Source organism: Numenius arquata, chromosome 8 (assembly GCF_964106895.1).
Source record: "Numenius arquata chromosome 8, bNumArq3.hap1.1, whole genome shotgun sequence".
Classification (NCBI taxonomy): domain Eukaryota; kingdom Metazoa; phylum Chordata; class Aves; order Charadriiformes; family Scolopacidae; genus Numenius; species Numenius arquata.
This window is the reverse complement of record NC_133583.1, coordinates 29,200,289-29,225,750: the sequence shown is the minus strand read 5'-3', so window position 1 is coordinate 29,225,750 and position 25,462 is coordinate 29,200,289. Positions and strand designations below refer to the sequence as shown.

The following is a 25,462-nucleotide window of genomic DNA, read 5'->3' as shown; positions in this document are numbered from 1 at the left end:
GTGCTGTTTCCTTCCGAAGTTCTATCTCTAGATTGTGATGGAGAAGTTAATGTTATTATCTGCTAAGCATAATTTTATCAGAAATTGAATTTTTTTTTTTATTAAAAAGGAAAAAATAGGATACGTGTTAGCAGCTGGTAGTAATCTTTTGGGTGATATTTCCTTTCTTCAGATGCTCCAAAAGTTACAATGCCCACCAAGACTCCAGGATATTACTTACAGCCAGGGTCTGTTCCTTGCCATGTAGAAAGTCTTATACCTTTTACTCAGCGTTTTACTAAAAATGGAGTAAAACTAGGAGTGGATCAGTTCTTCAAGTAAGTAGTGACTTTTTTTTTTCCCAATATTGTTTTAGTTATACCCTATGACTTCTAATTATTATTTAATATTATACTGCTTATATCCTGTTATTTTCATTCTGTCATTTTGGTGATATTCATTAGGGACACTATATTATATGGAAAGATTATTTTATATGTATATATATATATGCATGTTTGAGGAGGGTGTACACTCTGTATAGATGTTGAGGTTATATGGTTCTAGCAAAAATCCCCCTTAAATGTGTGCTCTTAAATTATGATAAACTGGGTCTAAATGTCTAGAAGGCAAATGCTTTTAATTTGTATTTTTAAAAGTTATATAAAGTAGATGTTTAGCTTTTTTTCTGGAACACCCTCCCCAATGATACATAGATGATTGTGGAATGTACATTAATTTGCTTTATTTTTAATGGCCTTTCATGGATGCCCTGGAAGTACGTCCTATGACCTGCCCTAGAAAATTTTCCTCTTTGGAGAATCTCTCAAAATTGGAAAATTTATACTGAATATACCAGAAAGCTATTCAGATTTCTGTATAGAAAATTGATTGCATGTTCTTTCTCTGTAGAATGAGATAAGAATAAAAAAAAATTATGATTGAATTTAAATCCTCGTAAAGTCCATCTTTTAATTCTGGTAGTTCAAAACAAAAGGGAAGTATGTCCTAGAAAACAGTGTCAGGAACCTCTGTTAGCCTCTTGTAAAGCCTGAAGCACTTCAGGAGAGGATTGAAGGCTAAGTTCTAGCATTGAATGGCAGGTACATGACTAGCAAAATAAATAAATCCTGAAGCTCCCTTGTACACTGTTGGCAGTGTGAAATGCTGCAGCTCTTTTTATTTTTTTTCCCCTCCCTTTCTTTTTAATGAGGTGCTATTTACACTTAGTCAACCTTGGCACATATTTTAGCAGCTGTGTAATTTTTTCCATTCTTTAGTTATCAAACCACACACTGCTACTCCTTGCTTTGCACATATCCAGCACCTTTATGATTGGGCTGCATTTTTCATTTTTGTATTACAGACCAGGTGAACGAACGGATCATCCAAGTTAATTTAATAAAATATATCTCAAGTTAAATATTATTGATCATAGTTTAAATAGGATCTAATTTCATTTTGTTTGTCTGCATTGTATTAGTAGTGAAGTTCCATACGGGATTTCTTCAGCTTACTAGTTTAATGCAGATTTGACCTGTGTTATTGCTCTGCATTGAATGACTTATTGAATGAGTTTTATTTTCATAGAATCATAGAATAGTTTGGGTTGGAAGGGACCTTAAAGATCATCGAGTTCCAACCCCCCTGCTATGGGCAGGGACACCTCCCACTAGACCAGGTTGCTCAAAGCTCCATCCAGCCTGGCCTTGAACTCTTCTGGGATTTTGGTGACAAAATGTCATCTACTCAATTTTTTTTTCTAATAATTATTTGGAAATTAAATGGCTTATAAGTTGAATATTATAGTTTTAGCATGACAGTTGTCTGTATGGAAGTACCATTAGAATGAATATAGGTTAGACGTTCTTGAAGGGAATGTACTTTGAAAAATTTTTTTTAGTTTGATTCCAGAGGTACTTTCAGCTGTAATAATCATTCCTCATTTTACATGAGTAATGTGTATGAAAAAGAAATTTCTCTGAAATTGCAACAATTTTGGTTTTCTAGATTTCTGCATCCTGTGGTGGTCTAGTAAGAAAATGTGGATTTTGATTAACATCTTAGTGCATTTCTGACAAGTCAGATTTAGGAGACCAAGACCAGTAGTTAAGTACCTCATTCCAGTGGGAAATCAGTGGCAGCTGAGCACTAATGTGTCTTTAAAATACATTCTCTATTAAAAATGGCAGATCCCAGCAGCTCCGCAAAGGGCAGAATCAGCAAAAATAACGTGTGAAATTCTGACAAGAAAGGCAATCCGTTTAGTTAATTGAAATAATAAAAAAAGTCACTCTGAACCAGATGGTGTTTGTGGCTGTTAGTCAAGTCTAGTATCTGATTTGCTAAACCATGCAGAATATGTCCCTCAAAAATATGTATTAACGAGCGCGATATGAGTGAATCTTAGATTTGAGTTCATTCGTGTCAGCCACAGCCTGCTGCTGGCAGCTTCCTGAGTGAAAATGTGGTACAGAGTGTGGTGGTTTATGGTGACCAAGAGGTGAGGTTAGGTACAACACTGTGCTCTCTGCCAGTGTTTCTACAGTAACTAGTAACCAGGATGTGATTTGGTCTTTAGGTTTTGCAAATCGGCTAAGGGAGTATATTTTTATTTTCCAAACTGACTAAATAAGGGGTTTAATCAGCAAATTACATACATTGTAAAATGATTTGGGTAAATAAATTACTTGATGCTGAAAGGTGCTGAGTTATCCCAGTAACACATGTTGCAAAGAGTTATGTGTGGTTACTGCTTCTTCGAGTCAGTGCCAAAGTATGCAGCAGATGCCTCGAGGTGTGTATTATTCATTGCTGCCGTTGTCGTATTTATTTTTTTCTAATAGCCTACTGCAGGTCTGTTTGCCAAGCTTTTCCACTCTGGACACATTTCCTTTTATGCTTCCATTCTCAAGGTTTCCATGTTCCACATCTGGTGTATAGCAAAAGTCAGGAATGAAGAAGAATAGGATTGTGTAACTTCACTTTTAACATACTTTCCATGAAAAAGAGAAGTTTCTCACTTTTTACTTGGAAGAAACACTATCTTATTCTTTAGTGTTGGCAGTTACTGCCATTTCCATTTGCCAGCATTGCCCTGTAAAATGTCATAGATTTGATATATGATATAGTAAGTTATCTAGAATAGGTATGAAATAAGAGAGAATAAGTAGAAAGCCATTTAAGGTCACTTTATACTGTTTTCATTTGTGATTATAATTAGAATGTCTGTCTTGTGGTGTTACAGTATTGAACTTCCACGCTTATTCCAAATCTTTCTTTTGTCCTTTCTATATTCTTTAGGGGTTGATAAATCAATCTATTCCAACAAACAAAGGAATTTATAATTTAGTGTTTTCCCATAACGTGGCAATTACTTGCCAAAGCTATCACGGATATTTTAGCGCTCATCAGTTTTGTTTATATCCCATAGCAACAGGCCAGAGGGAACACTGGGACACTGCAGAAGAACCACTGTTTTGCTCATTTATGTCATCATCTGTGTGTCTCTTGCACAAAATGTAGTTTTGAATTTTGAGAAGCTGTAAGAGTGTTTGTTTTTAAGCACATCTACCAGTCAATGTAGTTATGCTTTAATTCTCTTCTTGACTTTAACATTGCATGCAGTAGGTACGTGGTATTATTGCTGGTCAGCTTTGCCCTTGCTGGATTTATAGAAAAATTACCAAGTATTTCTCTGGATTCCGGTTACGTTATCTTGCTCACATCTCTTCTGTGCCCCACCCTATGTTTTCAGTCTTGAATCCATCAATTCTGTCTTTATCTCTATTGTGCTGTTTTGTATGGCTAGGCAATCAATGTGCAAAATATTGGATTATCATAGTTATTGCTGGTCATCAGTTCTGGCACAGCAGGAGTCATCTTTATGACATATTTCACATTTTGCTGGACTGTAATTGTTTGGGATAGAGGTAGACCCTGCAGTTTAAAAGGTAGAAAGTGAGCTACCTGGATGTAGTCATCATGTAGCAGGGCAGATGCTGCCCTCTCCACTATATGAATCTAATAGTAGATTTGCATACAGAGGGGGAAAGTAGATTATATCTGGTAAAGGATGGGGTCTCCTTTACGTACAGCCCCTCTCTGTAGCTGGGAATTTGAGAAGCTCATGCTGGGAGGATGAACCCTTGTTACCCTTGCTACTGAGAGCCACAGGTTTGGTACTGCATATTGGTTCTACATAGAAACTTGTCGATATTAAGGAAATGTATATTCTCAAGTAGTATATATAACAAAGGGAGTACGAGCAGCTGAGTGAATGACTGCAAATACAGTGGTTTTAGTTATTGTGTGGCAACTGTTGACATGTGTTTGTAAGTGTGCGAGATTCTGCAAAAACTTACATATTTTTTTTAATACTTATAAGAAGCCTGACAATGTATATATTGTTTCTTTAAATAAAATCCATAAAGCTAGATTAAATATGATTCATCGGAGGGTATGTTTTTCCTTTCCCTTGTAATTATTGTGAAAATCTCCTGTGTCTGTAGTCAGGAAACCGAGTTCTTGTACCTCTTGATTCCTTCAGGAATTTAGTGAGTATGCCCTTTTCTTCCTCCAGAGAATCATCTAGTATGAGTTGGGAAATTGCGAAGGTTTCCTTGTCTGATGAAGGCTTTTATGAATGTATGGCAACTAGCAGTGCAGGAACTGGACGTGCGCAGACATTTCTGGATGTATCAGGTGGGTAGTAGTCCATCCTTTTTCGCTGAAGCATAGTAATATGTTGTGCTGGAACACTTAGCAGTTAACACTTAACAATGGCACTTGGGGCCAATAAAATACATTTCCAGTTCTAAGTATGTTTTTAATTACTGTGCTTTTTTTCTCACCCACGTACACAAGTGTATTGATGTTTATTCAGCACAAATGCCTCAGCCTTTCTTCATAGGAGAGGTGCTCCAGCCCCACTGGACTGACATTCAACAGACAGGGATGTTAGTCCCATACTTGCCTTCATCTCTCGCTTTTCTAAGTTTCTTTAAGTAACATACTTGGTGATATGCCCATTGAAAACTTAGAATACTTGTTTTTTCTCCCAAACAAACCAAACCTAAAATGTAGGGGAAAAACTCCATTCTTGGTAAACAAGTGTAGCTTTTTGTGATCTCCTCTGCACGTGATAAAATGCACAGTTTTGGTAATAAGGATGATTGCTGTTAGGGACTGTGTTTATAGGGAAGGAGAGCTGCGCACCCAGCATGCAGAGTGTATGAGTGATTCGTTACTATGCAGAGATCTAGCATAAAGCTTGTGAACCTCATCTGAGACCCCACATGCCACTTAAATGAGGAGGAGTTATGTCTGGCTCTGAGCTTTGGAGTAACTTTCACCCTTAATAAATATAGAAATATATTTATTTTTTATTCTCTGTTATCCTCGCTTTTCTTAGGATAATTTTTTTTTAGTTTGTACTCCTGTCAGGTAGCTTAGCATCAGGGAGTGATGATGCTGCCCTGGGTTCTGTTTCATGGCTTCAGCAATGTGAAATTTAACGAATCCACAAACAAAGCAAAGGTTCCCAAATATTTATCTTATAATTTTGTTCTTTATTCTGCTCTTTCTACACAGAGCCTCCACCCATTATTCAGGTTCCTAATAATGTCACGGTTGTCCCTGGTGAAGGAGCCATCTTGACCTGCCTAACTTTAAGCACAGTGCATTACAATCTCACCTGGCAGAGAAATGGCCGGGATGTGAGGCTTAAGGAGCCCCTGCGAATAAGGATGATGAGCAACCTGTCTTTAGAGGTGAAGGCCGTAAAGCTCACGGATGCGGGCAAGTACAACTGCATTGCTTCTAATGAGGGTGGATCTACCACAGCGTCAGTCTTCCTTACAGTGCAAGGTAAAAAGGAAACTTCATGTTAAACTTACTCTGTCATGGTTTATGGTTTTTTTATCTTGTGAGCTGTCTCTCTTAGTAACTTCTGTATTTTATTTATGCCTGTTGATAAAAACACTCGGAGACTGACAGAACATTATGTAGTTCTTCCCTGCTTTAAAAAGGCAGTGGGAGTCACCAAACAGCACCAGTGCTCATTTTGTGAGAGTGCCTTGTGCTGTGTGTCTCTATGAGCCGTAGTTTGATCCTCCTCCTCCAGCTGTCAATTTAACTGCTGTACAAGTGAGCGGAGCCTGAGGTAATTTTGTTGTTAGTGTCTCCTAAAGAGTAGAGCACAGAAATAGCTACACCCTCCAAATCCCCAATATTTGTAGCCAACCTCTACTTTGAGAAAATTTACAGGCTGGCTATGTGGATTATTATTAATTTTTTTCAGTGTAACTATAATTATATAGGTGTAACTAAATTGGTAAGTTTCTCTGTTCATCTGGATGACTTTATATCTTTTTATAACAGAATAGTACTTCAAAGGTTTTCTGTCTGTTATCTTACTGTATCTGTTTTATAGTGCAAATCAATACCAGCTAAGAACTAATCACATTTTTATGAAGGGCTGGATTTTATGAATGCAAGGACTTCAAAAATATGTCAGAACTGAAAAAGACAGCATGGGTGAGACCAAACAGGGTCTAGATATGTGCTGTTGCTTCATACAAGGAACAAATTTAAAAAAAAAAAAAAAGTATAAGTGCAGTACTTTTTCTTAGAGTGAATCCTTTTAAAATTTGAAAGTATTGCAGGTTTCCCTCTTTTTGCCTTTGTCATGTGGAGGTTTGAACCTTTGGTTCCTAGCTGTGCCTCTCTGTGCATAAGAAGAAGTAGAACTAAAAATGCTTCAGAAAGAAAACTATTCTGTCTGCTTTTAGGTGACTCCGGCAGGATTTCTGCTTGCTAATGATACTGGGTCATATTCTGGGCAGAGTGCATAGCTTCATTAACTTTGCTGCTGTAATTCTAGTATGTTGTTAACTGATGGAAAGCTTAGAATTATAGAAAAGAGCAAAATTCAATGGAATTGCCAGGCTTTAGGTGCTCCAAAACAGAGAAAGGTCAGAAATGGAGTTGAAGCAGTTATTAATGGGATGTAGTTTTTCTTATAGGAAGAGCATATTGGTTTACCCAGGTGGAATAAGTAGGTGTGCAATCAATTATGTAGGACCAATTACAAAATACAGCAGAATGAAGTGTTACTTCACTGACCTGTTTGAATTACCCTTAGATAGCTACAGCAGAGTTATAATTGTTAAAATTCTAGCCGTGAAAAAAAAGCAACACCCATACATTTGGAAAAGTTGGTTTTAAATTCTACAGGTTATTTCCATCAAGACACTCATTGAAGCATGTCAAAGGCAGGAACAGAAGCACCTTCCTTCTCTCTCCTCCCTTCTCCATAGGGAGAAGCTTTTCCTCCCTAATGTCTGTAGACCAGCTGGGACCTTTAAGACAATGACCAAATTACTTCTGGCAGTTTTTTGTAGTAAAGAAGTTTACTGCTGCCACAGCAGAATATTGAGTTTCAAATCACTTGTATACGTAGAATGATTATATCAAATACTTGGGAACTGCATTTTGGCTACCACTGGTATTGCAAACAGCTTTAGAACATGACTGAGATAACCCTGTTGGACAGTTTAGACAGGCTTAGTTGAGAGTCTGAGTTGTGTTTTCTTTCATTTTTGATGTAAGATGCTTAGAGCAGAATAAATACGTTGGAAATGCTAAGCTGCAGCTGAATTCAGATTTCTGCAGTAGCGTCTGCCTCTCGTTTGGAAAAAGTAATCCACTGCCAACATTTCAAGTGGCTGTATGCAGAAGCTGAATGGTATCGAGATGGTTGTATGCGCTATTATTTGTGATCATTTTAGTTTGTTTCGACAAAATGATTTCTGTGAGATTTCTGGAGATACTTTGTTGTGTGTGATCATCATGTACAACTCATAGTTCTTGATAGGGTCTTGAACAGTATTCAAAAGAACAGTTTGTATTTGGCAGTGACAGAGTAAAGGGTGGCTATATGTAAGAAGAAAAAGCTCTATAGGTTTGTCATTACTAACATTCTGAAGAAAGAAATTTGAAGTCCTGTTAATACGTTGAGACGGTTCATGCTTTGTGTAGTTGCAAGTAATTCAGAACGTCAAATTAAATTCGTATTGAAGCCCTTTATTATTGTTGGGACAGTTCCATATAGATCTCTGAATTTTGGATCATAAGAGAATAAACATTGCTTTCATCCCCATTTTCTTTCTGGAGTGGGAGCTAAGGCAGAGAACAAATGTTGGTAGCTCTAAAAATAACCCAGCATCTGCTTTACATGCTTAAGTGGATTGTAGTAAACCCTTGTTTGAAAGTTTTTAGTTGGATGCTGCTGTTTCTGAAAGAGAACGTTCATGTGACTTTTGTGCCAGCAGCTGTACAAATACAGACTGAAATCTTGAATGAGAGCTGATTTTTTTTGTCCTCCTTTTGCGTGTTCTGCGTTGAGAACATACTCTACTAAGTCACTAATTGTTCCACACTAATACTGAGCACAGCTAGCTGAAGATGCCATTTTGATTTTGTGTCTATTTGTGGACTGTTGGGATGCTACTCAGAGCAGTTTGGAAGGTCACTGAATGCAGTTTTATAAATTTCAAGGAGTATAGGCGTTCAAGCCTTCTGGGATTGTACTGGTGCTATGACTGACTTCTAAAGTACATGCTCATCTTTGGACATTGATAAATGGTGGCTACATAGTGTGACTTGCTCAAGTCCTCCCAACAGATTATGTGGAAACATAAATTAATTTGGAAAGACATTGGCTACTTTTTCAGATACTTTGTATAATTTATCAGAAGCCTGAAGGAACATATTGCAGCTGTGCGAGGCTAGAGATTGGCCAAGAGTGTGAAACATTAATGATCCTATAAACTTTGAAATGATGTATTTCTCGCTGATGAGGGAAATTATATGAGCCACGTAAACTTTTTCTTTCCAGTTTGCTACAGTATTGTTGGCAAAATATGAGTTTGCTATATGCATAGTTATCAGGTTAATATGGCATGTTTTCTTCTTAGTGTTTTCAGACACAGAAGTAATATTGATTGAGGGGGGATTTGGAGGAATTCAGGCTTTTTTTTTTTTTTTTTTAAATTTAAACATGCTGAAGAGATTGATTTGTGGTGCTTTCTTTGTTTCTTCCCCCCGCCAAGAATTTGAAATACACAATTAAAACCAGATCTCTGGAATTTGGGTGATGCTAAATGTGATTTTATGGTAGTCTTGGTTTTGCATGTTTTCTGGTGTGAGTAAGTAAGAGTAGACAATGAAGCACTTTTTTAATGATTGCAACTGTATTTTGCTTCTACAACACAGCTGTATAGTATGTAGAAACTTTTACAGCTTTTGCTTGTATTTATGGTGGTGATTAGTAGAGAAGTTTGAGTTTAGTAATGTCAGCATACAATGAATTCCAGCAGCAGATTGACAAGAATTGAGGCAACACTGAACATTTGTCTCATTGGGAGCCATCTAAGAGGGCTGGGACTCTTTAGCCTGGAGAAGAGAAGGCTGAGGGGAAACCTTATCAATGCTTATAAGTATCTGAAGGGTGGGTTGAAGGAGGAGAGAGCCAGACTCTTTTCAGTGGTTGCCAGTGAGAGGACAAGGGGCAACAGGCACAAGCTGGAACATAGGAGGTTCCACTCAAATATGAGAAAAAACTTCTTCATGGTGAGGGTGACAGAGCCCTGGAACAGGCTGCCCAGGGAGGTTGTGGAGTCCCCTTCTCTGGAGTTTTTCAAGACCCGCCTGGATGCAGTCCTGAGTAACATGCTCTGACATGCTCTGGGCAATCCTGCTTCGGCAGGGGAGTTGGACTAGATGATCTCTATGGTCCCTTCCAACTCTAAAAAAAAATTCAGTGAAAAGTTCCAGCTGCTGTGCAATGAGCTCACTGATCAACAGCACGCTATTCTGATGTAATTCTTTATCTGAATGTACAGGTAAAGTCATACATGCTGTAGTTACTGTTCTGTCCATAGCATGGTGGTTTTCCTTTACCTGCTTATTTGCTGAACGTTTAAAAATGTTTAAATGCCTGTCTGGTATCGCCATCACAACTGGAAGGTATTTTTAGTGTCTGCTTACAAGTAGCAGTGTTAAATAATTCAGAGTGATCTGTGCTAGCAGCTAAGTGCTAGAAGCACCTAAGCCACACTTGCAAGAAATAAGCATACATATTCATGTGTTCCACCTGCCCACATAAGAAATAAAGTGTATGTTTGACTTTGGGCATTGAAGAGTTGTAGTTGCTGTAATAACAGTCAGCTAAGTGATCTTTGTTAAGCCAACAGGTGACAAGAATACTGTCCTACTGTATAAACTGAGTCAATTACATTTGACATACAGCGAGGGAAAGTGGGACCTATTAGCTTGACAAGATGCAAGTGTGCTGTCTACTGTAGGGAACTGATTTGGACACTTACCAGCCAACTAATAGCTTGAAATCCAGGCTGGAAAAAAAAATTGCTCAGGAGGCAATGTGTGTGACTTGACTCAGCCAAAGCAATGGTAATTCTCAGGTACATCTCAGACAAGGAGCAGAAACCAGAACTGAATGAACACAATAGGACTTCCAGCATGAATGTGCTTATATCACAGAATCACAGAATCACGTGGGGTTGGAAGGGACCTCTGGAGATCATCTAGTCCAACCCCCCTGCCCAAAGCAGGTCCACCTAGAGCAGGTTGCACAGGAACATGTCCAGGTGGGTTTTGAATGTCTCCAGAGAAGGAGACTCCACCACCTCCCTGGGCAGCCTGTTCCAGTGCTCTGCCACCCTCAAAGTAAAGAAGTTCCTCCTCATGTTTAGGTGGAACTTCTTGTATTCAAGTTTGTGCCCATTTCCTCTTGTCCTGTCACTGGGCACCACTGAAAAAAGACCGGCCCCATCCTCTTGACACCCACCCTTTAAGTATTTATAGACATTGATCAGATTCCCCCTCAGTCTTTTCTTCTCCAGACTGAAAAGACCCAAGTCCTTCAGCCTTTCCTCATAAGAGAGATGCTCCAGACCCCTAATCATCTTTGTAGCCCTCTTCTGTACCGTCTCCAGCAGTGGCCTGTCCTTCTTGAACTGGGGAGCCCAGAACTGGACACAGTGCTCCAGATGGAGCCTCACCAGGGCAGAGTAGAGGGGCAGGATAACCTCTCTCGACCTGCTGGTCACACTCTTCCTGATGCACCCCAGGATGCCATTAGCCTTCTTGGCCACAAGGGCACATTGCTGGTTCATGGTCATCCTATTGTCCACCAGGACTCCTAGGTCTTTCTCCTCAGAGGTGCTCTTCAGCAGGTCAGCCCCCAACCTGTACTGGTGCATGGGGTTATTTCTCCCCAGGTGCAGCACCCTACACTTGCCTTTGTTGAAGTTCATCAGGTTCCTCGCTGCCCAACACTCCAGCCTGTCCAGGTCTTGCTGTATGGCGGCACAGCCTTCTGGTGTGTCAGCCACCCCTCCCAGTTTTGTGTCATCAGCAAACTTGCTGAGGGTACATTCCATCCCTTCATCCAGGTCATTGATGAATGTATTGAAGAGGACTGGACCCAGTACTGACCCCTGGGGAACTCCACTTGTTACAGACCTCCAACTAGATTCTGTGCCCCTAATCATGACCCTCTGAGCTCTGTCTTTCAGCAGTCTTTTATATCTTTATATATATGTCTTTTATATCTGGAATAATTCCAGGAAAGAGACTGCCTACGTGGACAAAAGGTAAATTACTAACCCTTGGCATAACCCAGTGCCCTGTTCTCTGAATTTCCTCTGCTCTTTTCTCTGAAAAGAGATAATACAGAAATAACCGTTGTAATGCATTCACTTAAATACATGGGTACGCACTGTAGTAACAGGCAAGGAGAAAATTCTTATACTGTACTGAGTTCAGAGAAACCAGTTTAGTGTCTTTTGTTCTTCTTTCTAGGCTGTTATTTGGAACTATGTGCAAATCTGAGTTGATATTTTTTCCAGGCTGCCTATTTTAAAGTTACTACCTCAAATCTGTTATCACTTTCACCCATGTTAGAGCAGAAAGTAAAACAGCTGAACTCTCAGCAGCGTTCTTTGATATAAAAGTCAGTATTCTTTGAAAGAAAGAGAGCTGAATCAGTACAAATCCTAGGTGTTAATTATCATTCACAGCAGGCTCAGTGATAGTCATTAAGCTGGTTTTCAAAAAGTAGCCTCTTACACAGGAAATGCAGGTTAGCAGAAGGGTCAGGAATCGCCCGAGCAGCCTCTGGAGTTCTCAGCCACTCAAGAATATTAGTGAGCAACCCCAAGTTCATTGTCTTCTCCACACAGCCGTCCTTTGTAAGAGGTTCTTTTCTGCATTCAGTGAAAGGGAACTGATAGGGAAAAAATTGCTTGCATTATTAGACCAATCACTCTTATTGCCTTATTTCATGAGTTAGCCTGAATTTATTGTTGAGGAGGTTTCTTTTGATAATGTTCCCTGTGTCAGATCCTCTACAGATCAGTACAAAAGCAGGGCAAACAAAGCTCTCTCATCCAGCTAGAAATACCTTTACATTTTCTGTGTCTTTTATATAATCTGTCCCAAATGCAACTAAATAAGTGATGATTAAGCTTTTGTAATTTTTTATAGTATTCAGATTATGCATCATAGGAAGAGTTCTTACTCCAAAGAATTTAAGTCCTAACTTGATGAAAGGTAAAAAAAAATAGGATATTAAATAAAACAGGAAATTAGTGTCATGCATCTTAATTTCTGTCATTTGATTTTGTGTTCTTGCTCATTATTCTCTTGCTGCTTTCTCACAGAAAATGTAAGCCTTTCAAACTGTAAGTTCTTTCTAAGAACTTTTCTAAGAGTTTTGGGGTAGTGGAACTGTGACATGTTTAGAAGTCAGTACTTCTAGATGTCTTCTGACCTACCCAGACCTCTGGTTCAAGGCAATATGCAGTGTGGGTCTCTTGGAAACTAGTTTCTTGCAGGATATCCGGTCTCTGTTACTGCAACAGTTAATAAAAAGCACAAGGCAATCATTTATTAAACTATTAAGTATTGTACTTGTACCTATAGGAAAGGTGTTGGATTGACGACCCTTCCAGGAGGGCTGTGTGCAGTCCTTGGTAATACACAGGAGCATAAACAAGTTCAAATTACGTTTCAATAAAGTGAATTGTCTCTCTGTCATGTGCAACTGGGGACACATCCCCTGAGAAGAACCCATTAAGTTCCAGAGGTGTAAGTCCCCTGTTTTACTTTCTGTAAAGTACTGGTTTTCCAAGGTGACGTTTCTTTATCTGCAGCATGTCAGCACTGCTCTGCTGGAGCAGGAAGCCTGACTTTTTAATTTTCATTTATAAAGGTGTTCACCAAGTGCTTTTTCCTGAGTCTACCAGCTTTTCGGGCTGAGTGCAAACCTGGGACAGGGATATGAGGAGGAGGGAACCCATTTCCTTTCCTTCTGCAGCTCTTACTCCTGCAGGGAGGTCATTGCAAAGGCCAGGCATGCGGTATGTGTATGGTGTCAGACGCTTGCTTTATGGCCTTTTGTTCACAGCAGATGAATACTTATGTGCTTAATTTTTTTTCTGATGGAGTCTGTATAGGGTCAGTGAATGCCAAGTTACAAGGAAGTGCAGGAAGGTTATGAAAAACAACTTTGGTGAGAGGACTCTAACTGTAGTGCATATCTGCATGTCTTTTGGGAGGAAGTTCTTTTGGCTACAGAGAGAAAATGGATGGTCCTTCCCCTGTTGCCCTTCACAGAACACTTAGTGCCGGGGTGGGTGCTGCACAGTGGATCACAGCAGATCAATTTCTTCTGTCTTGTGGTAGCAGAGTGCCGTTGGCATTGGTGAACTTGAAGCTTCTGCATACTCCCTGGCTGAGCAAGAAGATCTGAATAATGCGCGCCCGCCACCCTAGAGAAGTTAAATTTGTGCTTGAAAGTCTCGTGGAGAGTCTCATAAAAGCAACTGTGAAGGCTGCTGCTGTGTATTGTTTACCTGAGCTAATGCATAAGCGGTTATGGAAACAGATGTCTCTGTGTGGTTCGTTGTGCAGCGTCGCCTTTGCTGAGTGCCAGGTCAAGGGATGATGCCGGATGGCACACCCTGTGCTTTTGCGTGGTCGATTGGCAAGGAGATCAGGGAGAACTTGGCAGTTAAGCGAGACAGCTGGCAAGTGAATGAAGCAAGATATAATAATATCCGAATACAATATTCCTTTTTAATGAGGTTCACTTGGTTGATGCCAAAAGTACAGATGAATGTGACTGGCTGATTAATGCTGAAGGCTACTTTTTGTTTATCCCTATTAATTGTTTTGATCTTTATTTATGCTGTAAGAATTCTGTTCTCAGCTTGCTATTCAAACAGGAGCCTTTGTCAGTTTGTCAGTTTATGTGCAATTTTTCTTCTACGCTTCTTTCATTTGGCTTGTGAACAAAAGTATAAAATTGAATTGAATATTAATTCCAATGCATATTGCTAAAATGTGATTTAAACTTAATAGAAATCAGATGATCAGAGAGGATTCCTTTTATGAGTGTAGTGACAAGTTATGTGTTTTTGTGTTACTATTTCATAACATAGGTTATAATGTGAATTCTGTGCTTGATCTGACATCAAAGTGGAAATCTACGCTCTGGGAGAAATTCTTCATAACCCCAGTCTTCTGTCTCACTTGCTGACATATGTTAATAGCGATCATAATAGTAGAGTTGGATATTCCTCTCCCCCCCGCGCCTTCCCAGCATGCACTCTTGACACTAACATAATGTAGGTTTTTAGATATTTTGAGATCAAAGCTATTCACTTCCATTTATATGTTTCCATGTGTGAAAACTAAGGCATATCCATAAAACTCACAGTAACACAAGAATTCATAGAAATCACTGTGGTCACACAGGACTTTTGCCTGGAGAGAATTAATTTTTCACACCAGCACAACAGTTTCTGCATTACTAAAAGCAGGACTTTGGGATAAGCATCTGCTCTTGCAGTATCTTGGTAGTTAGAAGCCCAAGGAGGTCAATTCAGACCCTTTTAATTGATGCTGATGAGAATGGGTTGTAACTATAGCAAACTGCTAGTGAACAGCCTGAAGACAAGGATGGGGTTCCATCTATTCTCTGCCAGTATCTGTGTGTATGTAGGAGGGTCTGGATGTTTCCTGTAAGGTCTTAAGGAAGTGAAATTTTACAAAAATCAAAACCCTTGTAAAAATTTGCAACAAACGTGTGCACTGCTGCGGTGGTTGCATTCTTACATGGTGGTTTTTTGATCTAGATACATTTAAATAGTTGTTGTTATTTAGCCTTGTTAAGGTATTACTCATTAGGTGAATAGTTTGAATCATTCAGTTTTCAAAAAATGCCCTTAGTGTGAAAGGCAAGAAAGAATCTTGAGGGTGCTGCACAAAAATATTGATACTTTACAAGTAATGGTTCAGCCAGATATTGTCTGTGGGGTCGCCTTTGGGGAAAACTTTCTGTTAAAAAAGGAAAAAAAAAAAACAGTGAAAAAACATTGGCAGTAAGTCTGGTTTTTACTAATAAAGGGCGATAAGAGGGGTTTTTATGTTGTATGAAAAAATTTTCATATTTGCTGTCCCCTTTTCATGCTAAGTTTAACTGCTTCAAATGGTTTTAATGAATATTGGGGCTATACCAATACCCTGAAGTCTTCATGCCAACCTTTTTTCTCTTCAGAAGCTTTACACATGATCTATGTTGTTTAAAAGGTTTTATTCTATAGCCTTGGATGGGATTAGCACTGTAAGGAGCTTGTACTTCTCCTGCCCATGAACAAATCTTTTCCCCTGTTTTTTCCCCTATTATTCCCCTAATCTTTTCCCCCAAAGAAGAAAGCAAAAGAAATCAAATTGACGTGTCATACAAGAAAGCCCATTCTGCATACCTGCCTGGTTGCTGGCCTTTGAGCAAGAAAACAAGATGGTTAATTAGTGGCAAATGTGGTCTCCCTGATACTGAAGCTACCAGTTAGAATTACAGCTGTGTATATTGATTTTTTTCAATTAATTTCCTTGATTATATGTTACATACAAATATTTCTTCCACCTTCTTCTACTCACGTGATAATATCATTGTGTGAAAATAACTGCATGAGCGATGGTCTGTTGCCAAAGCATGATGTGTAATTGCCTTTTGAGACAAACAGTTTCCTCATATCAACATGAGAGGAGACCTTCCTGAAGATCAGAGCATGCAGAATATCTCCCAGTGTCTCTTGGCAGGATTTTAAACAAAATAAAAATAGCTGAGAAAGCTGTGCACATCATGAATCACTTGAGGACAGTTCTGTAACTTGCATCCATTTCTTGCCTCTCCCTGCCCCCCTGTATCTGGATTTGATCCTAGTACTTCTGGAACTATGGCTCTGCCTTCTTCTGATGCCTTTTCTCTGGGACCTCAGAGATTTCAGAGCTGTTACGAAACACAGGAGGGACTTTTCAGGATGCTGCAGCTTTTTATTAAATCTGCTCTACAAGTGAAAAACTAATGAACCTGGGGAAGGTTAATGGACATAAATCTAAGAACAGAGGTGATAAGGCGTTATATGCATCTGCGTTTATAGTTTTGCAACTGTGTCCAAATTCGTTGCTCTTTATTATTGAATTTATTCCTTGTCTTTGGCAGTATAGCTGTTTTGCATATACTTTTACTTACAGATCTTAGAATCCTTTACAAGCTCACGTCTAGTTAATGACTGAAAAGAGAGTCATCAAATCCTGGCAGTGATGGCTCTGCTCCCCAGAGCACCAGGTGCCCTACTGCATCAAAAAGCCTTCCTCAAAACAGCAAGTTCATTTCTCTTTGAAAGAGGGATTTTATGTGCTTAATAGGGGCATGCAGATAAGTTACAGATGGGAATTATTCATGAAATTCATACACAAAACATAGTGCAAATATTTTAAATTAAAGTGTACTAAAAAAGTTAAGTTAAGGTTATATGTCCATGACTTGCGTAATGATGTTACTACTAATTATATTTCAAAACTACTTCTGTTCCTTAGGAATCTTGCTGTCCTATTCACTAAGATGTATCACAGGACAAATCATTCTATAGTAACTGTTTGTGGCAGACAATACAATGTCTGATATCCATTGGACAGTTATGTACTTTTATGTATTTCCTTGCCTTGTAGTTGTAATGTGTTGTAATTAGCCCATATCATTAAGTGAAGTTGGACCTGCAGAGGCACAGACACCTTGTTAAAATCAGCAGTGTGACTCAACTGATAACATCAATAGACTTGCCAACCTGTATTTCCCAAACCTATGCTACTCTTGATAAACCCTTTCATGTAAAAATTGAAGAGATCTCCTGCTGTTCTTATCTGTGCTCCTAATTCAATGTTTGAGCATTTTAAAACTGTTTAATTTCTCATTATCTCATTTTCTATCAGGCACTAATCCACTCTCATTAAGTGTGTTGAGATCGTGGAGAAGAAGATTGTTTTCTAAGTTCTGTTTTAATGCCATTTGCTTAAAAAGCTGCTGACTAAAACCCGCAGTATTTCTGCCCTTCAACGGGACAGAACCAGCCTGGCTTCTGTCCTAGAAGCAGCACAATCTTCTGCAGGGAGGTTCTTCTTCCAGGCCAGAAACACTGTGTTTTGTTGTTAGCAGCTGTTTAAGATAATGGTATTACAACACAGAACTTAAAAAAACAATCTTCCTCTCCGCAATGATAATGAAAAGAACGTGGCATTAATTCTTCCAGAAAGACATTTGTAGTAGCACTCTGAATTGTTTCTGTTTGCATTATGACAGACTGAACTACAAAGATTTATACTCTTCACCTGGAAGTTGCATAGCCTCACACCTTCACCTTGTTCTTGGTGGGTTATGCCACACATTAATAGACTGTGTGTACTGGCTCTTAGACACATTTTTCCTTAGCAGCCATGGAAACATGTCAAATGTCACCTGAGTTTATAGGATGGTGTAATTCCCACTGAAGCTAATAAAAAAGAGCTATGCAGAGCAGCCCTAGATTCAAGGTACTTCTGTGTTACATGTATTTAGCCTCTTTTACTCTCCTGAGAAGGAGAGTTAGGCTTTCTATTCTATGGTTGCTAGTGAACAGATCAGCTGCAGAGGAATACGTGTTAATACAGAGTGTGATTAGCAAAAGGCAAAACTTCTAAGGTAGAGATCAATGCTACCCATCCAATAGTAGCCAGTTTCATGCCAGAACTAAGATGAAGTAGCAGGAGTCAGTACTACAAGTTACTACTTTTTCATCCATTAAGTGGTGCGGATCTTTTTCTTGCTGGTAAGAAGTAAGACAATCTGGTACGTACCACAGAAGAAAATGACAGTAGCCACGGTGAATTGTTTTGTACTGAGGAAGTCTGTCTAAGGATGTAAGTGAATGAATTCTGTGAAGTTCACCAATCACTTTCATGGTGAAAATGCAGCTGAAATCCATAACGTCTACTGGCATTGTTAACACTGCAAATTCAGTTGTCTCCAACATGATTTTGCTGTTAATCTCTTTCTGTGTGTGTGCACATACATTGTGACTTCTATTTTTATAGAATTTATTTTTACTCAGGTAACATTCTTGCCATTGGCCTGCCTGAAGATTTGTGGTCATTGGCTTTATTTGTCAGGAGCCTGCACAAATTTGTCTTATATTGGTCAAAATTGCCTCTGCTGTTTTGCTGGGCTTTAAGCATGCATTAAAAATTCTAAATTAATTATTACGCTCAAGTTGAATCCACGTGAAACCACTCATGTGCTCGTAGTTTCTATTCAGGATGATGATCTTACACGTCTTATGCCTATTTCAGCTTGCCTTTGTCACCTTGGCAGATCGTGTTGGTGAACCTTGTTTGGTTCCAGCAGCTTTTTGTCAGAATTGGTGCCCACCTTTGGGAGCTCCAAATTCTGCATCTCAGAACAAAGCAAATGGTGTAGAAATGTGAATTAGTTCGATCTCTGTACCCTGAATCCTGATTTGCTGACTTTTATAAAGGTAGGCATGTTTTCTGCTGAGGAATTGGTAGACTGTGCTAGATGAAACAAGGAAACAAGTGGGCTCTGACCTTTATTAGGATTGTTTTCTCACTACAGAGCTGTTTAAAAATGGGAATAAAGTGATTATTATCATCGGTGTTTTCTAAATGTGTATTTTTAATTGCTGTTTTTAATTTCTTTTAATAGAACCACCTAGGGTTGTCATTTCACCTAAGAATCAGACTTTTACAGAAGACTCTGAAGTGTCTATCAGGTGTTCTGCAACAGGTTATCCAAAGCCAACAGTAGTATGGACACACAACGATATGTTTATTATTGGTTCGAGCAGGTAGGGTTACAGCTTTTTTTCCTATATGAGAAAGCAGTTTTGAAGAATGCCAAATACTCTGACTATTTCTTCCACAGGAGCCTATGAGTTTTGGAAATAGTACCTCAACCTTTGCCTTTGTAACTCTTTAATTTCAATTTTCTCATCTCTAAAATAGAAATACTTCAGTTCTCTTCTTCAGAAGGCTTTATACAAGATTAGTATAAATGCTTTTCTCAAAGTACATTGAAATTCTCTAATAAATATAATAATACTAATTGTTGTTTATAATGAGAAAAAAACCCCAATAACTGCTTATAAGCTATCTGCTCATGCTGCTGCTGTTGCTGCTTGGAGTGTGGATGTAACAGTTATTCTCTTTTCTTTAACTAATCCTTTTGGTTGGTCCTCTATGTGTTTCCAGGTATAGATTGACCCCAGAAGGCACCTTAATCATAAGAAAGGCAATTCCAAACGATGCAGGAATTTATGGTTGCTTGGCAAGTAACTCAGCTGGGACAGAGAAACAGACATCCACGCTTATATACATCGGTAAGTAAAAGAAACAATATAGTGAAAATTAAAAAAAGCAAACTAATACATCATCAGGGAGGAACTGTTAAAATTAGTAAAACCATGCAGAACACACTAGTAAAAATTTAAAAAAAACTCAGAGATGTTGTTGAACCAACCCATAAATGTCCCTTTTGTTTTCTATTGAAATCTGAGTAGTATTGTTAGGTGATATTTGGAGCTTAATGTTTCTTCTTACACTGTTTTTAAGAAAAAAAACCCTAAAATTAGGTATTAAAGTGGGGTGGGCTTGCAAACCTGAGTAGGCCTTTGGAAAAGGAATAGTGTTTCTGTAAATTCCTGTAGCATGCTTAGCACTCTAGAGTCCTAATCCAAATTGGGTCCTCTAAACACTATGTTGGTATATTAACAGTAGAGTATTAAAATTCTTGATGACCAGCATCTGACTGGAGAGGGAGAGTGACTTTTAATCTTTTTACTTTCTACATGATGGAACTCTTCTGATTCTGTCCTTAAATTCCAAGTGTATTCTACATATGATCCAGGTGCTCTGGACCAGACTTTACTTTTTTGTGTTTCCCAGTGTTTATCTGTCACCTTACATGATTTTTAAGCCTGTTTGACTTTTAATGCAAATGTTCTTCCATATAACAAGAGAAAATTAGAGTATTTCATGGCTTATGTCTTAAAAATAGTGTATTCTTTGGATGAGGAACTCATTTTTTCTGTATTGTTTCTTTTTAGAGGGCCCAACGTTGACCATAGTTCAAAGTGAAATTCTGGTTGCTCTTGGAGACACAACGATTATGGAGTGTAAAACAACTGGAATCCCTCATCCTCAAGTTAAATGGTTTAAAGGTGTGCTTAATACTTTGTGTTTGGTTTATTTACTTTAGCAGGAATATTTAGAACAATGATCTTGAAGTGACTTCATTTTCTCAAAAGCTTTATGTTGTATTCAACTCGTGACTGGCCTGTGAGATTTTCTAAATCTAGAAGATATGGCACTTTACCTTTAGGGTGTAAATTCTTGCTCCTGTTTAAATACAGTTAATTAAAATATTGTAGCATAATTAAATAATAGTAATAAAAAAGCTGGGGCTCTTGCCTGCTTAAATAAGGTTCATTCTTCTGTCAGAAAATGTTTAGCTATATGCTATAAAAATCACAAAACATTTTTCTGTTTTTCCCATTGGATATTTGCTCAATGTCCTTTGCAACATATTGCAATTTTTATATGTTGCTTCTTCTGAATCTCAGAGGTGTCTACTACAATTTCTGTAATAGTGAGGCAGTATCAGAGCTGCAGGAATTTTTATGGAGTTAAATGGGAGTCAGAGAATCCCATGTCTCAAGACTGATCATTTATTCTCAGATAAAGCAGCTGACTCCTGTGTGTGGTGGTATACACCACCTGCCTGCTGACTTTCTGGAAAACCAACCAAGATATTGCTAACAGGTAGTTTATCCAGTCCAATATTTCATCTCTGCCAGTAGCTGGAGGGAAGCACAAAACTCTTTGTGGTCTGTTTCCGAATAACCTTCCTTCAAAGGAAGCTTCTTCTGAACTCGCTGCAGTTGATGAATGGCTTGTATTTTAAAGCAGAAGTCAAGGGGCCTTGATACTCATCCCAAAGAGTATTATGTGGACCAATTATTGTGGCTCCTGCTGAACTTGAGAGGTATCAGAGCTATTTTCTAGGTTTTGGAGAGTTCTCAACTTGCTACAGAGCTGTCAGACACGTGATCACCACACGTAGTATCTAATTTGGGAAGGAGAAATATAGCCAGGCACACTGTGCTAATGCTGATCTCTGTCCAAAGCTACTTGGGTTTGTGTTCCCTTTGTGAAAGAAACAAATCATACAAGATGGTATCTAATCTAGTAATGAATTTTTCCACTCAGCTGAGTGAAAGTCAGAGTACTCATCTGCTAAAAGAATACAGCCATGTTGTGAACTAATCTCAAACTTGGACACTGTTTTGTTGGAATAATTTTCATAAATACCCTGTTACATTTCAGTTACTTTTTTTTGGTCTGGACTTAGGTGACTTAGAGTTGAGGGCATCAGCATTTCTCATTATTGATACTCATCGGGGTCTTTTGAAGATCCAGGAAACACAAGACCTGGATGCTGGTGACTATACCTGTGTGGCTACCAATGAAGCAGGGAGAGCTTCTGGAAAGATAACTCTAGATGTTGGCTGTAAGTAGCTTGTAGTCTAGACAGTAAGTACTCTAATTCCAGGGCCCCATCCCTGGAGGTGTTCGAGGCCAGGCTGGATGGGGCTTTGAGCAACCTGGTCTAGTGGGAGGTGTCCCTGCCCGTGGCAGAGGGGTTGGGACTCGATGATCTTTAAGGTCCCTTCCAACCCAAACCATTTATTGATCTATGATTCTCATTTCAGTGTTGTTTCTTTGTGTGGTCAATGGTGCCTTGGTTATCTGAACCTTTCTCATAAATACGTCTAAGTCTGTGTGTGTGCTGGGAACACCTTTTTGGTGGTGTTCACTAAGCTGTTTTCCTTGTCCTATTTGGATTCCAACTTTCTTTTACTTCTTTTGGAAAGCATAAAAATTATGAGGAGAAAGAGAGAGGCAGAGGAGGAGGAAACTGTTCAAACCTCACCCTAACAGAGTTCTCATGTAGATAATATATTAACTTAAGTTACTATTTAAGGTTATTGTAACTTAGCCCTTCCTCTCCTCTTTTCCTAATTCTTTCTAACTGCTCGTGGCCTGACACATCACATCTTGTTAAATGCATGTTCCTCTCAGGCACATACGCTTTCTGAAGAAATGATCAACGCTGTCTGCGCTGTCTGAAGGAGACTAACAATGCTAACACTTGACTGTGCATGTCCTTCTGATGGGGGTGGCTGTGTCTTCAGTCTTCAGTTTTTTGAGATGTTTAGCTCATTTCTGAGCTCCCCATAGTAAGTACAGAGCATGTAAGGCTGCTTTTGTAAAGTGTTGCTAGAGTTGGGAATCTGTTGTTAGAAGAATAATTGTGCATAACGGGACGTAAATTCAGGCTGTCAGTAGTGCAAACAGAATTTTAATGTTGTGTTGCAACCCCAATTCACTTCCTGTGTGCTCTTTTTTTTTTTTCCTAGCTCCCCCGGTTTTCACACAGGAGCCTAGCGATGAATCTGCGGATATTGGCTCAAACATCACACTGCCATGCTATGTTCAGGGGTACCCAGAACCAAAGGTTAAATGGAGGTGGCTAAATGGTGCTTCCCTTTTCTCCAGACCATTTGCAGTTAGTTCCATCAGTCAACTCAGAACAGGAGCTCTGTCTATTAATAGTAGGTAGACTAAACTTTTTAATGAAGGGATGACAGAAGGAAATATGACATGTACAATGCATTTAAGTTACTATTCTACTTTATAAAATTGTTAACTTTGTAAAAAGACTGGATTTTTATCAGAATTTGTGTTTTCTGTTACTGACTTCATTGCTGTTGACATGCAGTTCATTTTTCCATGAGTTTGTGAATTCAGATGTGTTTCATCATTGGCTTCACTCTTCTTCACAAAAATTATTATACTTATATTTAAGTAAATGTGGGTTATTACCTCTGTTGATACTGGATTTTCATTATTTGGGGTTTTTTGAAAGATGTGTTTCAGAACTCATTTTTTTAGGCAAGTCCTAACTTGGGTAATAACTAGAAATTCTGCAAGTGGCTTTGTGATTTCGGTTACTTGGAGCATTTCAGTGACCCATACGCTAAGTGATGTTAGTCTATTTTCTTAATTAGCTCTTTTATTCCTTTCTAGACATAAGCAAGTCAGTGAGGTAATTCCTCTCTGCTTTACATACAGTAACTCGTGTGTTATGTACTACTATGTGGGTGTCTGTTCACATACAGACACACATTGCTGTATGTAGTAATCAGTATTCCACAGTAAATGCACTACATCAGCATATGTATGTATGGATATGTAGTGAACTGCCATATATTATTTGTGCACTGTATATACTGTATTAAAGTATATGCAATATATAAAGTGATGGAAAGTATCATATATATCTATACAATGCTTTTTTTTTTTTTTACTCAGGTGCTTATATAGTCATTGGTTCTGTACTTGGTGCCAAGAGGAAAGGAATGATCTGTCCAAAACCAAATATTTGAAACTGAAAGATGAAAGGATAGGTTATCCATGTATTGCAAAATTTTCAATATCATTTCATATGCTGCAATCTGATCTCTTTTTTTCTCCCCTCTAGATTTGTGGGTCAGTGATGAAGGAACTTACATCTGTGAAGCTGAGAATCAGTTTGGAAGGATTCAGTCACGGCCAGCCACAATCACAGTAACTGGACTGGGTAAGACTGGTTAACGTCAGTGACGACAGGGAAGGGAAAGACTGGTGGCATTTCAACACCTGGAATATACTGGAGGAGGCAATAGTCAGTGGTGTTTGTACAACAAAGAGGATGTCTGTGGGTTGTGTACATACATGGTGACATATCTATATGCTTTTATCCGTAGCTATATTTACACATATGTACACCCACACAAACTAAATCAGGAGACTTTTGCAAGGAATATTGTAATTTATTTCAGTGAATTTAGCATGTTACTACATTGTCTTTTCACTGGCTACATTAATTTGAATGTTCCATCTACACTTTATAACATGGACCTTAAAAACTTTATTTATCCTGTCTTCTCTTTCTCATTCCTGAGTAAATTTATTAAGGAATGAAAAATCACCATAATAGTGAATGCTAATGATGGGGCTTCTGCCATTTAATTCATCTTAAAAAAAAAAAAAAAAAAGGCAGCAATGAACTTGCTTAGGTCGGTGTATTGATATAACTGGGAAGGAATCTTAGCGATCCAAGAAGACAGTAAATATCTAGCTTTTACAATATCTGTGCTGTTAAGTTGTTTATTGTCTCAGTTGGACAATTGGCAATAAAAGGAAAAATAATGCTAGGGAATGTATATATTTGCAGGAAGATAAGAGTAGAGTCCATCTGCTGTTCTCTCCTATGCTACCCCTCGCCTTCTTTTGTTTCTTTATTTTTTCCTGCCTGCATTGCTGACGTTTCAGATACCACAACTCCACCTGGTATTTTTTTGTCATAAAATGAGAGTTGGAACTTTCATACTGTTTGTTGACAACTATGTTTTTTCTTACCCCTTTTTTTTCCTTTCTATTTAAATCATACTGTTTTCATTGTGGGAAGTGTTTCTTACGCTATATGTGGATTGCACAAGCAGACCTTTGTCTGCTGCTGCAAGCAGCATTACTGACAGGACTAATAATGAAAATTCAGATTTAATATTTTACATGAATATATAAAAAATCCTAATAATTTCTTCTACTTCTTTCTTTTGTTCAAGTTACACCTCTGATTGGAGTAAGTCCAGCAACAGCCAATGTAATTGAGGGGCAGCAGCTTACTTTGCCATGTGTACTGCTTGCTGGAAACCCCATTCCAGACCGGAGGTGGATTAAAAACAGCATGGTGGTAAGACTGTTTTGTTTCCCGTAAGATTTATTGTAGACAAAATTTACAGCTGACATTTTCTAGCCATGATAACAACTTGGTTTAATTTACAGAAGTTGCTTTACAAATACACTGATAGATTTTATGCTTACAAATAAAGATGCTTCATGAGATTGGACTGGCTCACTGGAAACGAGGATCTGATGTCATTGAGGTGAATTACAG

At 38.5% G+C, this 25,462-nt stretch overlaps 1 protein-coding gene across 1 annotated transcript in view; it reads left to right on the top strand.

Annotated features, from left to right (window-relative positions):
- The window catches only part of HMCN1 (hemicentin 1), a 202,018-nt gene that overhangs the window by 64,260 nt on the left and 112,296 nt on the right, over window positions 1-25,462 (top strand). The window contains exons 9-18 of the mRNA XM_074152276.1: window positions 173-317; window positions 4,562-4,683; window positions 5,572-5,847; window positions 19,109-19,250; window positions 19,654-19,781; window positions 20,508-20,621; window positions 21,812-21,970; window positions 22,881-23,075; window positions 24,005-24,103; window positions 25,131-25,258. Coding sequence (XP_074008377.1) covers window positions 173-317; window positions 4,562-4,683; window positions 5,572-5,847; window positions 19,109-19,250; window positions 19,654-19,781; window positions 20,508-20,621; window positions 21,812-21,970; window positions 22,881-23,075; window positions 24,005-24,103; window positions 25,131-25,258 — 1,508 coding nt within the window. The remainder of the gene's footprint in view (window positions 1-172; window positions 318-4,561; window positions 4,684-5,571; window positions 5,848-19,108; window positions 19,251-19,653; window positions 19,782-20,507; window positions 20,622-21,811; window positions 21,971-22,880; window positions 23,076-24,004; window positions 24,104-25,130; window positions 25,259-25,462) is intronic.